The sequence below is a fragment of the Quercus lobata genome, chromosome 5, assembly GCF_001633185.2.
Source record: "Quercus lobata isolate SW786 chromosome 5, ValleyOak3.0 Primary Assembly, whole genome shotgun sequence".
Taxonomy (NCBI): Eukaryota; Viridiplantae; Streptophyta; class Magnoliopsida; order Fagales; family Fagaceae; genus Quercus; species Quercus lobata.
Genome location: NC_044908.1, coordinates 32550647 through 32562544, shown reverse-complemented (window position 1 = coordinate 32562544; position 11898 = coordinate 32550647). Strand labels below are relative to the sequence as shown.

At 32.3% G+C, this 11898-nt stretch overlaps 1 protein-coding gene and 1 long non-coding RNA gene across 4 annotated transcripts; one reads left to right on the top strand and one right to left on the bottom strand.

The window, feature by feature from the left end:
* The first annotated feature begins 782 nt into the window (after positions 1-782).
* LOC115992498 (putative expansin-B2) lies at positions 783-3303 on the top strand. Its single transcript, XM_031116705.1, has 4 exons — positions 783-1018; positions 1130-1242; positions 2324-2517; positions 2790-3303. The coding sequence occupies exons 1-4, from the start codon at positions 844-846 to the stop codon at positions 3115-3117; spliced, it is 810 nt and encodes a 269-aa protein (XP_030972565.1). The 5' UTR covers positions 783-843; the 3' UTR covers positions 3118-3303.
* Positions 3304-5558: 2255 nt separating this feature from the next.
* LOC115992499 lies at positions 5559-7181 on the bottom strand. 3 transcript variants are annotated; one of them, XR_004092538.1, is made up of 4 exons: positions 7150-7181; positions 6141-6279; positions 5799-5855; positions 5559-5686 (listed from the first exon to the last, which is right to left on the bottom strand). It is a non-coding gene; the product is annotated as an uncharacterized LOC115992499 (long non-coding RNA). The 3 variants fall into 3 exon arrangements; XR_004092536.1 differs by lacking the exon at positions 5799-5855; XR_004092537.1 differs by lacking the exon at positions 5799-5855 and having other exon boundaries at positions 5559-5648.
* Positions 7182-11898: the final 4717 nt, after the last annotated feature.

The window sequence follows — 11898 nt, the reverse complement described above, 5'->3', positions numbered from 1 at the left end:
CTCAAAATTATGCTGAAGTCCTTATCAAAAAAAAAAAAAAAATTTATGCTGAAGTCACGGTATGCTATGATATGGAATAGCCCATATCTTTATAACTTGTAAAAAACAAATTCAAGGGTACCCGACCATTGCACCATGGTGATAAATACGTGAAGGACATGTTAATTCAAATTCGTTGGCTTGTTGCTTAAGAAAATTGATGCAGGACAGTCTAGTCTTCCCATGAATCCCACCTAGATTAGTCCTACCATAGACCTTAGGCTTTTCACCTAAGGTGTTTGGACTCAGTCTCACCATCAAACAATCACAATGCAATCTCTGTAAATAATTTTAATAATAATAATAGTAGTAGTCTGTGAATATAAAAGAAATCATCTAGAGCTTTATATACAACTTCCAAGAATCACAAAGATAATGATAAACTCTCCTAAATAAATCCTAAACAATTTCAAATACCAATCTAATAATCCTAAACAATTTCAAATACTAATCCGATAATCCTAAACAAAGGATAATTATGAACAACTAATCTAACCAACTCAAATACCTATCCAAACTAAACAAATAACTACCTTACAATATGAAATTATCTACTGAAAATCTAAACGAAATATTGAAATAACATTTGGTTATGCTCCTGCATTAAAGATGAAACTCAAATGCTCTTGTAATTAATGACACGTGGCATGTGATCATTGGAAGCAGTAGAAACCAAGCACTGGCCTCTGCCTATAAATACCACCAAGCCATTCCTCTCAGACACATTAACTCGATCAATTCAAGCCAGAAACCACAACTTTCATAGGCTCAACTTACTGGGGGTTCTTCGAGCACATTGTGATAATGGCTTTTGTTCCATTCTCTCTCTTTACTCTTCTAGTCCTCTTTTCTCTTTTACTGAATCCAACCTCTGCCTTCAACCCCAAGCTGCTTAATGTCTCTAAGCTTCAATCTAGCACTAGTTGGTCACCTGCGGGTGCAACCTGGTATGGAAGCCCCACAGGTGCCGGGAGTGATGGTAAATGAGAACAAATTAAGCTTACTATATCACATATTGATACAATATTTGTGCAAAATATGACATTTGTTCAAGACAATGTGCTTGATTTTTCATAATTTTTCCTTGTAGGGGGTGCTTGTGGATATGGAACTGCCGTAGACCAAGCACCATTCTCTTCAAAGGTGTCTGCTGGAGGCCCTTCTTTATACAATTCAGGCAAAGGATGTGGAGCTTGTTATCAGGTGCAAGCCCATGTTTCTTTGGAAAAGTATAGATTTACTTGGATAAAGTTTGGCTCTGAACCTGTTTGGAGTTATCTTTTATTCTTTTTAACTCATTGCGTGATGAATTATATAACTATCTATGTATATTATTTAAACAAAATACACGACTTATTAAAATATTTATGTGACTAGACTAAACATGGATTATCTCTTTAATTCCTGCATAATTGGTTGAAAGGAGGCCCCCAAGGGCTGAGGAAGTGGGGACCTAGGGGGCCATGGCCCATTTGAAATTTCAAAAATCCCTATTCTCTCTTTATTTTTGGTAAAAAAAGAAGAAGTAATTTTAGATATAAATTTAAATAATTTTCCTCCTAAATTTTACTAAAAACATGTAACACATTTATTTAGGTGATTAATGCATATTTTGTTTACTCTAATTATTTTTATACTATAAATTACTCATTAATTCAAACTATATTTAATGTATTCAAATAAATGGAAACATTTATATATTATTTATGTACTGTCTCTTTTCTCTAATTACTCTTATACTGTAATAGCATATTAAAGAGATATACAAGTAAATATTTTTAATAAAAAACATTCTTTTTTTCTTTTTATTTAGAAAATTAGAGATATGAACATTATTTTTTTCCTTTTAGAAGAAACAATAAAGGTTGACTTCATGGTAAGGAATTAAAAATATATTAGATTATATATATATATATATATATGAAGAAAATTTCTGACACTGCCACTAATGGCTCCAAGCATGTTTGTAATCTAACTTTTTCCAATTTACTATGCCTTGTTTAAAAAAATTCAACTTGTTAAGAAGTATCATTTATTGTCTTCTACATAAAATAGTATAAGTTTTGAAAACTACCTTTCTTAATTTAAATTCAAATAATTTAAGTTAAAAAGAAAAAAAAAGAGTGTTACGAACCATATAGAGTTCAGTAGCATATAGTCTTTGTTACTACCAAAATGGATTACAAGACTAGAAAAAAAGGGTGAGAGTGAAGACGGAGGGAGTGAAAATTGTATATATGTGTGAACCTCACAAAATCATCTTGTACGTATTGGTTGACTTCAGGTGAAGTGTACGGCGAATCAGGCATGCTCGGGGAATCCGGTGACTGTCGTTATCACTGATGAGTGTCCCAGTGGTCCATGTGTCGCAGAGTCTGTTCATTTTGATTTAAGCGGTACTGCCTTTGGAGCCATGGCAATTTCTGGTCAAGAAGATCAACTACGCAATGCTGGAGTCTTGCAAATTCAATATACAAGGTAATTGCCGTGAGAGAGAGGCTAAGGGAATAAATAAATAAATAGTACATTTTTATTTCTTGAAATGTGACAAAATGCTTCAACTCATGTCCTTAAAAAGTCCACATTTTGGCATGGTCTGCATGTCAAGTGCAAGAGATTGTTGCTCAATTTCAAATATTTTGACTTTATATTATCATTCTTTTAACTTTCTCAACATTTTCTTTTTGTCAATTGTCGTTTCATTATCTTCTTGTCTAATATGACTAAAACTATGGTTTGCAATAACGCAGAGTTCAGTGCAACTATCCAGGTGTGTCGATAGCCTTTCACGTTGATTCTGGCTCCAACTCCAATTACTTTGCTTCCCTAATTGAATATGAAGATGGAGATGGAGACGTATCTGCAGTTGACCTCAAACAGGCAGTTGACTCGAGCACATGGCTTTCCATGCAGGAATCATGGGGTGCAGTTTGGAAACTTAATTCAGGCTCAACATTGCAAGCTCCTTTCTCCATCCGCTTGACCTCGGCCGTGTCCGGAAACACTGTTGTAGCTAACAATGTCATTCCAGCTGGTTGGCAACCAGGCCAAACTTATCGATCAGTCGTCAACTTCTAATCCTAAATAATATGCTTGCCTTTGGTCCTAGCTAAAGGAGGTGGAAAAAAACCAAAGATAATGAAAAATATTTGTAGCTTTATATTTACGGTGAAGATGAATTAAAAGTCAGGTTATAGTTAAATGACTTTAAGTTTGTCTTTGTACCCCTACTATGAATACTATAGACTTACCTTCTGGGAAAAAAATGACCAGGAATCATTTTTTTTCTCCCTCTGATTATTATTTTCTTTTTCTACATTTATCATGTTACTATGTCTTAGATTTTCTCCATTTGGGAATTTAACGTGGTTCACACTTCACATGGAATTTATTAGAATTATTTAATTATTATATAGGCCAAACTACACTATTAGTTTCTCAAGTTTGTCAAGCGATCGTTTTAATTTGGTCTCTTAAGTTTCAAGTTAGCACCATTGGTCCATCAAGTTTAAAAAACGAGGTTTATTAGTTATTAGGTTAACTACCATTTGTTTTAATGCTTACATGGCTAATAGATTGATATGTAGCATTTTTAAATGATATGACAATATTTTTAATATTAAAAAAATTAAAATTTATTTTACACATAAGCAAACCCATGACTTATTTTAATATCCAATAACTGACTCATTATGAAACGGGGAGTAATTCTTAGGTACTCCTGAAGTACGGAAAATGATATTTCATTCTCTCACATTCATGGTAAGGTCTACTCATTAAATTCATGGTGGGATCCACCATGAATGTGAAAGGAGAAATCACTCTTTCTTTGTACTCTGGGAGTACTTAAAAATTTTCTTGAAATGGGTCTTCACTATTAATATAACTAGTCGCTAACCCGTGCGATGCACGGGATTGTTTAAAAAGAAAAAAACAATATTGCAATTGTCATTTGCTGGACTAAATCAGAATGTCTCAAGACTCACTAATCAAATAATACAACTAAATGGCAAAGAGCCAAGCGTAACATAAAATCTTCAATAATTCAAATATTAAACATTGTCAAACCTAGTACACAATATGCTTGTGCCCAATAAAAGAAATCCTGTATATTAGCTCCATAAAAATACATACATGCCGAAAAGATTAATACCACTACCATAGATCCATTGGCAATGAAGATATTTTCATAGTTACATATATTCTATGAATAAACAAATAAAAAAATTGCAATAATGATCACAATCTTATTTTCATAATAAATAAATAGAATATAGTTACTAATGTCAAATTCTTTTGCTATGACTCAAAAAGAGTAGAGAAAGAACATAATACAACAAATCTGCATTATATAGAAGAGTACATCATATATTTATTTAACATAAAACATTGAGTTCTATAAATTGTTATTTAGAACAGAGAAAGCAAATATTTGACCTCATGCCACATGGAGAGAGAAAGAGAGTAAGGAAGCTTTTATGAATTTGAATCAAAAGAGGACGTCCACGGCATCTTGATTTTGCTCCCTTCAATCCCAATTCTGCAAAGCTCACAAAAAACCAATAGGAAATCGGTTGTCAATTGAACTGAAGGTGAAACAAAGAGAAAACAAATCTCTTCATTTACTTTTAATCGCTTACCATCATTAGGAGCAGAGACAAAGGAGAAGGTGCACTAAAGGCGAAGCATAGAGACTGGAGAGAGAAACAAATGAGAAGCTATTGTTTTCCTTCTTCTTCTTCTTTTTTTCTTTTTTGATAGGAAGGGGCTATGGTTTTTGATTTGGGGGTTTCCTGCATATTATTGTTATCATGGGAAATTTTAGCACAGCTCCAAAATAAGTTTTAATAAACCATCTCTTTTAACTGATTTTTTTTTTTAACCAAAAAAGGCCAAGAATGATTGAAATAAACAGAGTATTTACAGGAAGATTTATAAACAGTAAACAAATGTAGGACATGACTAATCTAATCTTGAACAAAAATTAAAGCATGATGGTATTAAAGTTAGATAAGTTTGACCTATATAAAGAGAACAGGAATCTTCACATTCCCAACCACGTCTCTTTTGCTAAGATACCATAGATATTGCTTTTTCAAAATTATGAAAAGACTTTGCCAATAAAACCATCTCCACATTAAACCCTTTTGCTTTGCCTTGAAATAGTTCTTAGAAGTTAAGTAGACATTAAACATAAGTTATTCCCAATTAAAAAATTAAGCATAAGTTATTACACTTAAATGGTGGCCAACACAATTCAAAGCATACCACATCAATGATTATGTTTGTTCAACATTAAAAAAATGCTAGAATGGAGGGGCATAAAGCATTTGAACCAAAATAGATAGAAGATTGAAAGCAATCACCAACCTTATTAGATCTTAGAATATCTATCAGTCCAACAGTGAACTTCTGACCAATGGCCATGTGATAAGGAAAGGACCTTGTAGCCTCCTCTAAGTCAAATGGATTGTCTATGCACATGGCAGCTGTAAGCGATGCATTCTCTCGAGCTTCTGCCAAGTACTTCGTCAACATGTTTGCACCATATTCCCAGCCAATGACCATCAATGTAATCCATGGCCTTGCCTTATTGATGAACTGTATAGCTGTGGAGATATCATCGCTGTCAGGAGCTATAAATAACCTACAGAAAATAGAATAGTAAAGAAGCTCCTACTATTAGCACATTTAAAAGAAACCTGTATTAGATGATTCTCCTATCCATGTACCTGAGTATGAGATTGATTAAAATTTACCATGAAAACAACTACTTTGAAGTAAAAGCGGCAAGGTTTCCTCCCATGCCCACACCACTGAATTAAAAAAAAAAAAAAATATTAAAAAAAATGGTCAGTCCTAATTCACCTCACACATCTAGAATGCGATCCCCCATTGCTTGTTGTGGTGAAATGAAAAACCATGTAAAGTATGTCATGGTAAGAACATGGAAACACATACTTACAAAGATGCCCTTAAATCAATGTCATAGTAGTGAAGCTAAAATTTTCTTAACAGTTCCTTATGAACAATTATGAAGCATATATAAATCATTAAACAAACTTTTCTAAAAGTCAATTACATAGATAACAAATACTCACAAAGCCTTGGCAGCTTCTCAAAATTATCAAAGGAAATAGAAACTCAACCACAAAGCCTTGGCTATATTTGTCCATTTTCACCACCCTTTCTTCTACCAAAGTTCCAGACTTGTCCTGTAAATTCACCTACTTGGCTGCCCTGTTTTCAATTGATACAATGGTGGTTAGGATGTTGATATAAGGCTTTGAAATTAGGCATTGGTGACTTAAGGTCACCTTTTGCTTTTGATTACAATAGTCCAAACCGTGGTGAAAGGAGGCAGAATATCCACAATTTATAACCAAGGATAAACACTCAAACAGGGTATAATCAAGCCAAGTATCACATGTGTATGAGATACAAATTGCAATGCATGACAACTCTGTGTAATGTCAAGCAATATAAAGTTTGCATTAAAGAGCATAAAAACCCAGCCATTGTTACACTACACCATTGCATTGCCCTATAACTTGTACATTGCATGCAATAAAAAAATCAGCATAGCTCTTTTGCATAAATCAACACATAATGAATGACTCTAAAGGGTTTTCTAGCAAAATCCTGCTGATGGCATTAGCATGAAGCAGTGTAGTAACTGTAACAAACAGAAATTAAACTTCCTCAGCCTAAATTGGTCAATTTTGTTCTAGATAATAGAAAACAAATAAAAGATTGTTGTAATTATGTCAAATTACCCATGACTGGATTAGACTATAACTGAATCAAGCGAAGAATGAACTTTGCCCATACACAGATTGTCATCCAAAAATCTCTACTTAAATCTCAAATCATGAACCTAGAATCATAGAAATCACAAGTCCTCTCCCTCGGCTTGCTCTTGCTCTTGCTAAAATTTGATATATTGAAAGGAACCAAAATTGAGGGAGAACCCATATTAGGGTTTCAAGTATTGATAAAAACCAATTCTAAATCAAAACAAAATCTGAACCAATTTCGTAAATCAAAACCAAACAAAATAGCTGAACCTAAATCCTATTAAACACCCAAAATTAATATAAAATATTATACCTGTAGCCGTTGGTTGTGAGGCAAAGCGTTTGCAGCTTAGTTGAATTCGTTTACTGTCGCAGGGGAAGAGAGACGGAGACAGCGTTTGAAGGAGATAGAGATTTGTTTAGGGGTTGAATTTGTGTTTGAAGGAGAGACAGAGACAGCGTTTGAAGGAGATAGAGATTTGCGTTTGAAGGAGAGACAGAGACAAAGAGATGGAGACAGCGTTTGAAGGAGATAGAGATTTGTTTAGGGGTTGAAATAGGTTTCGTATTGAGTTTACTCTGTTGAGTTTGCATTTTTGTATTGGGTTTTGTTTAGGGGTTGAACTGAGTAAATTTTACCGGGTTTGTTTTGGGGATAAATAGTTACGGTGTTTAGATGTTTTTTTTTTAAATAATGCTGATGTGGAAAAATGTGGGAGCTTGAAAAGCTTCGGTTTTATATATATATATAGATAATGGTATTAAATAAAATTTTACTTATGTATTTACTCTTTGGTTATTTATTAACAAAAACCAAAATAGAAAGACTTAAGTACAGTACTTAGGTGTTGTTCCTTAGATTCCCTTTTTATAATTCAGCCATGTGGATTTTTTCTCATGGGATGAAAGTGTATTTTTAGTTAAGTAGTTACATGACTGAATTTTAAGAGGGAAACCTAAAGAATAGTACCTAAGGTACTGTTCTTAAGTTTTATCCAAACCATAATAAGTTGGAGTGATAGCTTAGTGGTACTGATATCTTCTATGATGTCTTGGGTTGAAAAGAGGTGGCTGGAGACGCACTTTCTCCCTTCCCTATTTATCTTAAAAAAAAAAAAAAAAAAAAAAAAAAAGAAGAAGAAAGAAGAAGAAGGAAATCTCTCTCTTAGGGACTGTATTTGTGATTGACTAAGGGTTTTTTTTTTTTTTTAATTATATAATATTTTTAATTTTATATTTTTTAGAATTTATTTATGGGATTAAGACAATGTTGTTAATTATTAGCATTGATGACCATTTTTAATAGAGTTCAATGGTTTGTAATAAGGTCTTGACTCTTCAACCTAGTGTTTCCATATATGGATATAAGTATTACATTATTAAGTAGAATGCTCATTATAGTATGTTTTTTTTGGGTTAGTTCATTATTGCTCTTATTTATCTCTAACTTTTGAGTAATTCTTAGGTACCTCGGAGCACGGAGAATGGTGCTCATTCCTTTCACATTCATGATGAGGTCTATTCATTAGATTCCTGATGGAGTCTATCATGAATGTAAGAGAAGGGAACACCATTTCTCTATACTCCAAGAGTACCTAAGAATTTTTCCTAATTTTCTATTGTTGTTCTCTTTGGATTCTCTTTTGTCTTTTTCATTTAGTAAGTTTTATGCTTTAGTTCTACTACATGATGTTGGTAAATTGGTTTTGTATGTCGTTATTGAGTGTGCTAATGTGAGGCAAAGTTCTAATGAAATATTAAAAATCATAATATGCTATTTGACATTTTTTTAATAAAAAATATTATATTTATTATATCACTGAAAAAAAAAAGAAAAAAGGAAGATATATTCAACCATGTCTCCTTCCTTCCCTACTCCCACTAAAAAATGAATGACCTACATCGTATAGCCATGAGAGTTGAAACAACAGACTGAGTTTTAACAAAATTACTCATCTCACAAACGTCACACTCTAAATAATCAATTCTCATAAAATTTGTCTCGAGAGAATGTTTTGTACTTCTAAAATATATTATGGATGCCATCTTAAAAAATAGTGTTCCCACAACACTACATGTGATTACCTGTTAGGAATCTTATATTCAATTTAATATACTAATATCCTAATATCCTAATAATTCTATAGTTCCATCACTTCAATTAGTAGTTAGTTAGTTGGTTACATATATTGGCCCTTTAGTTAGTATTTATGGGATTAAGACAATGTTGTTAATTAATAGCATTGATGACCATTTTTAATAGAGTTCAATGGTTTGTAATAAGGTCTTGACTCTTCAACCTAGTGTTTCCATATATGGATATAAGTATTACATTATTAAGTAGCATGCTCATTATAGTCTGTTTTATTTTATTTTATTTTTTTTGGTTTTAGTTTGTTATTGCTCTTATTTATTTCTAACTTTTGAGTAATTCTTAGATACCTCAGAGCACAAAGAATGGTGCTCATTTCTCTCACATTCATGGTGGGGTTTACTCATTAAATTCATGATGGGGTCCATCATAATATAAAAGAAGGTAGCACCATTTCTCTATACTCCAAGAGTACCTAAGAATTTTTCATAGTTTTCTATTATTGTTTTTTTTGGATTCTCTTCTGTCGTTTTCATTTAGTAAGTTGTACGCTTTAGTTCTACTATATGATGTTGGTAAATTGGTTTTGTATGTCGTTATTGAGTATGCTAATGTGAGGCAAAGTTCTAATGAAATATTAAAAATCATAATATGCTATTTGACATTTTTTTTTTTTTATAAAAAATATTCTATTTATTATTTATTTATTATATCACTGAAAAACAAAAGGAAGATATATTCAACCATGTCTCCTTCCTTCCCCACTTCCCCTAAAAAAATTAATGACCTGCATCGTATAGTCATGAGAGTTGAAACAACAGACTAAACTTTAACAAAAGTACTCATCTCACAAACGTCACACTCTAAATAATCAATTCTCATTAAACCTATCTTGAGAGGATGTTTTGTACTTCTAAAAGGTATTATGGATGTCATTTTAAAAAATAGTGTTCCCACAACACTACATGCAATTACTTGTTAGGAATCTTATATTCAATTTAATATCCTAATAATTCTATAGTTCCATCACTTCAATTAGTAGTTAGTTATTTGGTTACATATATTGGCCCTTTAGTTAGTTAGGATTTGAGCATATGTAGATAATTTAACACATGACTTAATTCTTAGAGCACATGTTTAATTAACTAGTCAATTATCTTAGGTCATGTGAACCAATGCCATTAGAGCTAATTTCTTATAAATACATTATTGTAATTCAACATTAGATATTGAAGAATATACCAATTTTTTACTTAGTGCATTTCCTCTCTTAATATTTCTCTGTAGAGGTTGACTACCTCAAATTAAGTCAATTCTTCTACAATTCCCATACATCCCCTTACAATTCCTATAAGTTCCCATTAGGAGCCACTACATTTTTAACGGACAAAATAGGCTTCTGCCCTTTTTGGACAAATTAATCAGCCTTTTGCCCTTCTTCCCAAACTAAATAGGGAAATACCCCTCTTTTGAAAATCGAGTTTTTGAAAATCGATTTAAGCCTTATAGTGACGTTTATAAAGACCTATAGTGGCGTTTTGTAACTTGATATCCATGAAATCGAGTTATAGGCAATAAAATTGCCTATAACTCGATTCTATGGATATCAAGTTATAAAACGTCACTATAGGTTCTTAAAATGTCACTATAGGTCCTTAAAAACGTCATTATAGGATTCCAGAAATTTTTTTTTTTAACTCGATTTTGAGAAACTTGATTTTCAAAAGAGGGGCATTTCCCTATTTAGTTTGGGAAGAATGGCAAAAGGCTAATTAATTTGCCCAAAAATGGCAGAAGCCCATTTTGTCCCGTTTTTAACATTACCCAACAAACTGAGGTATTAATCATACAATAAGAACAACTAGGTTCTTAACATTACCCAACATACTTAGAACTCTCATTTCATTTACTAATGATGAGAGTAATTGATAAATGTCCATCCTATTAAGGGTGTATTTGTTAACAATCATTTAAAACGTTATTTGGTTTATAGATGTTGCTTCTGGGGAACACTCACTTGACAATTCAAGATGGAAGAAGTATAAATAGAAAATCAATGTTAAAATTGAACTGGCCCGTAGTCTAGCCTAGAAAAGCATTTACTCTCCATCGAAGGGTTTCTAAAAAGAAGGTAGAAGAATTCATTCTCATTCATTATTTTACAGTGGACTTTTCTTTACAAATCACTTGAACAACAATGGCCAAAGAGGTTTTATTTCTTCCGCCGTTTTAGATTTCTCATGTGTGATATTTGAGATTTCTTCATGACTTATTAGTATTTTAGTAGTATGAGTTTTTTGTCATCAATATTGATGTTTGTGCGTTTATAGATTGTGCATTTGTTTTGCATCATTTAATAAAATTCAATTGAGCGTAGCTTCTACATGAGTGACATTTGCAACTTTTCAATGTTTGAAAGAAACTATGAGATCACCTTGTAGGACCTGATCGATGTTTGCCCATTGTATGATCTCTTTAAATTTTATTTTCTTTCTCATTACCGTTATTTTGTTTTATTTTTTTAGAAGAATCATTACTGTTATTCAAGTATTTGACATTTTTATTTATTTTGTTGGTCGTATACTTATGGAGATTTGATGATTTGGATATGCACTAGTTGTATTAAAACTAGATGGATGATAAATGATGATGCAAAAAATTGTTAATTGAACTCCTCGTCAATACAGATGAATGAAGGCGTTGGCTTCGTCTAGAGACAAACATTTTGGTGTTGTTCTTCTCTGGCTTTATAGCTGATGATGCAGAAAGTCATCAGTTAGACTCCTTGTCAATACAAATGGACAAAGGCATTGGATTCGTCTAGAGACAAACCTACAATAGAGAAAAAGAAGTACATCAGTGTTGTGTGTGCCAAAGGGCCTCTGATAATTAAGTTAGAATGGAATTCAATTGAAGTATCTTGAAATAGAATTCAACTTGAGAATAGTTTTTTTTTTATGAGAGCTGTAT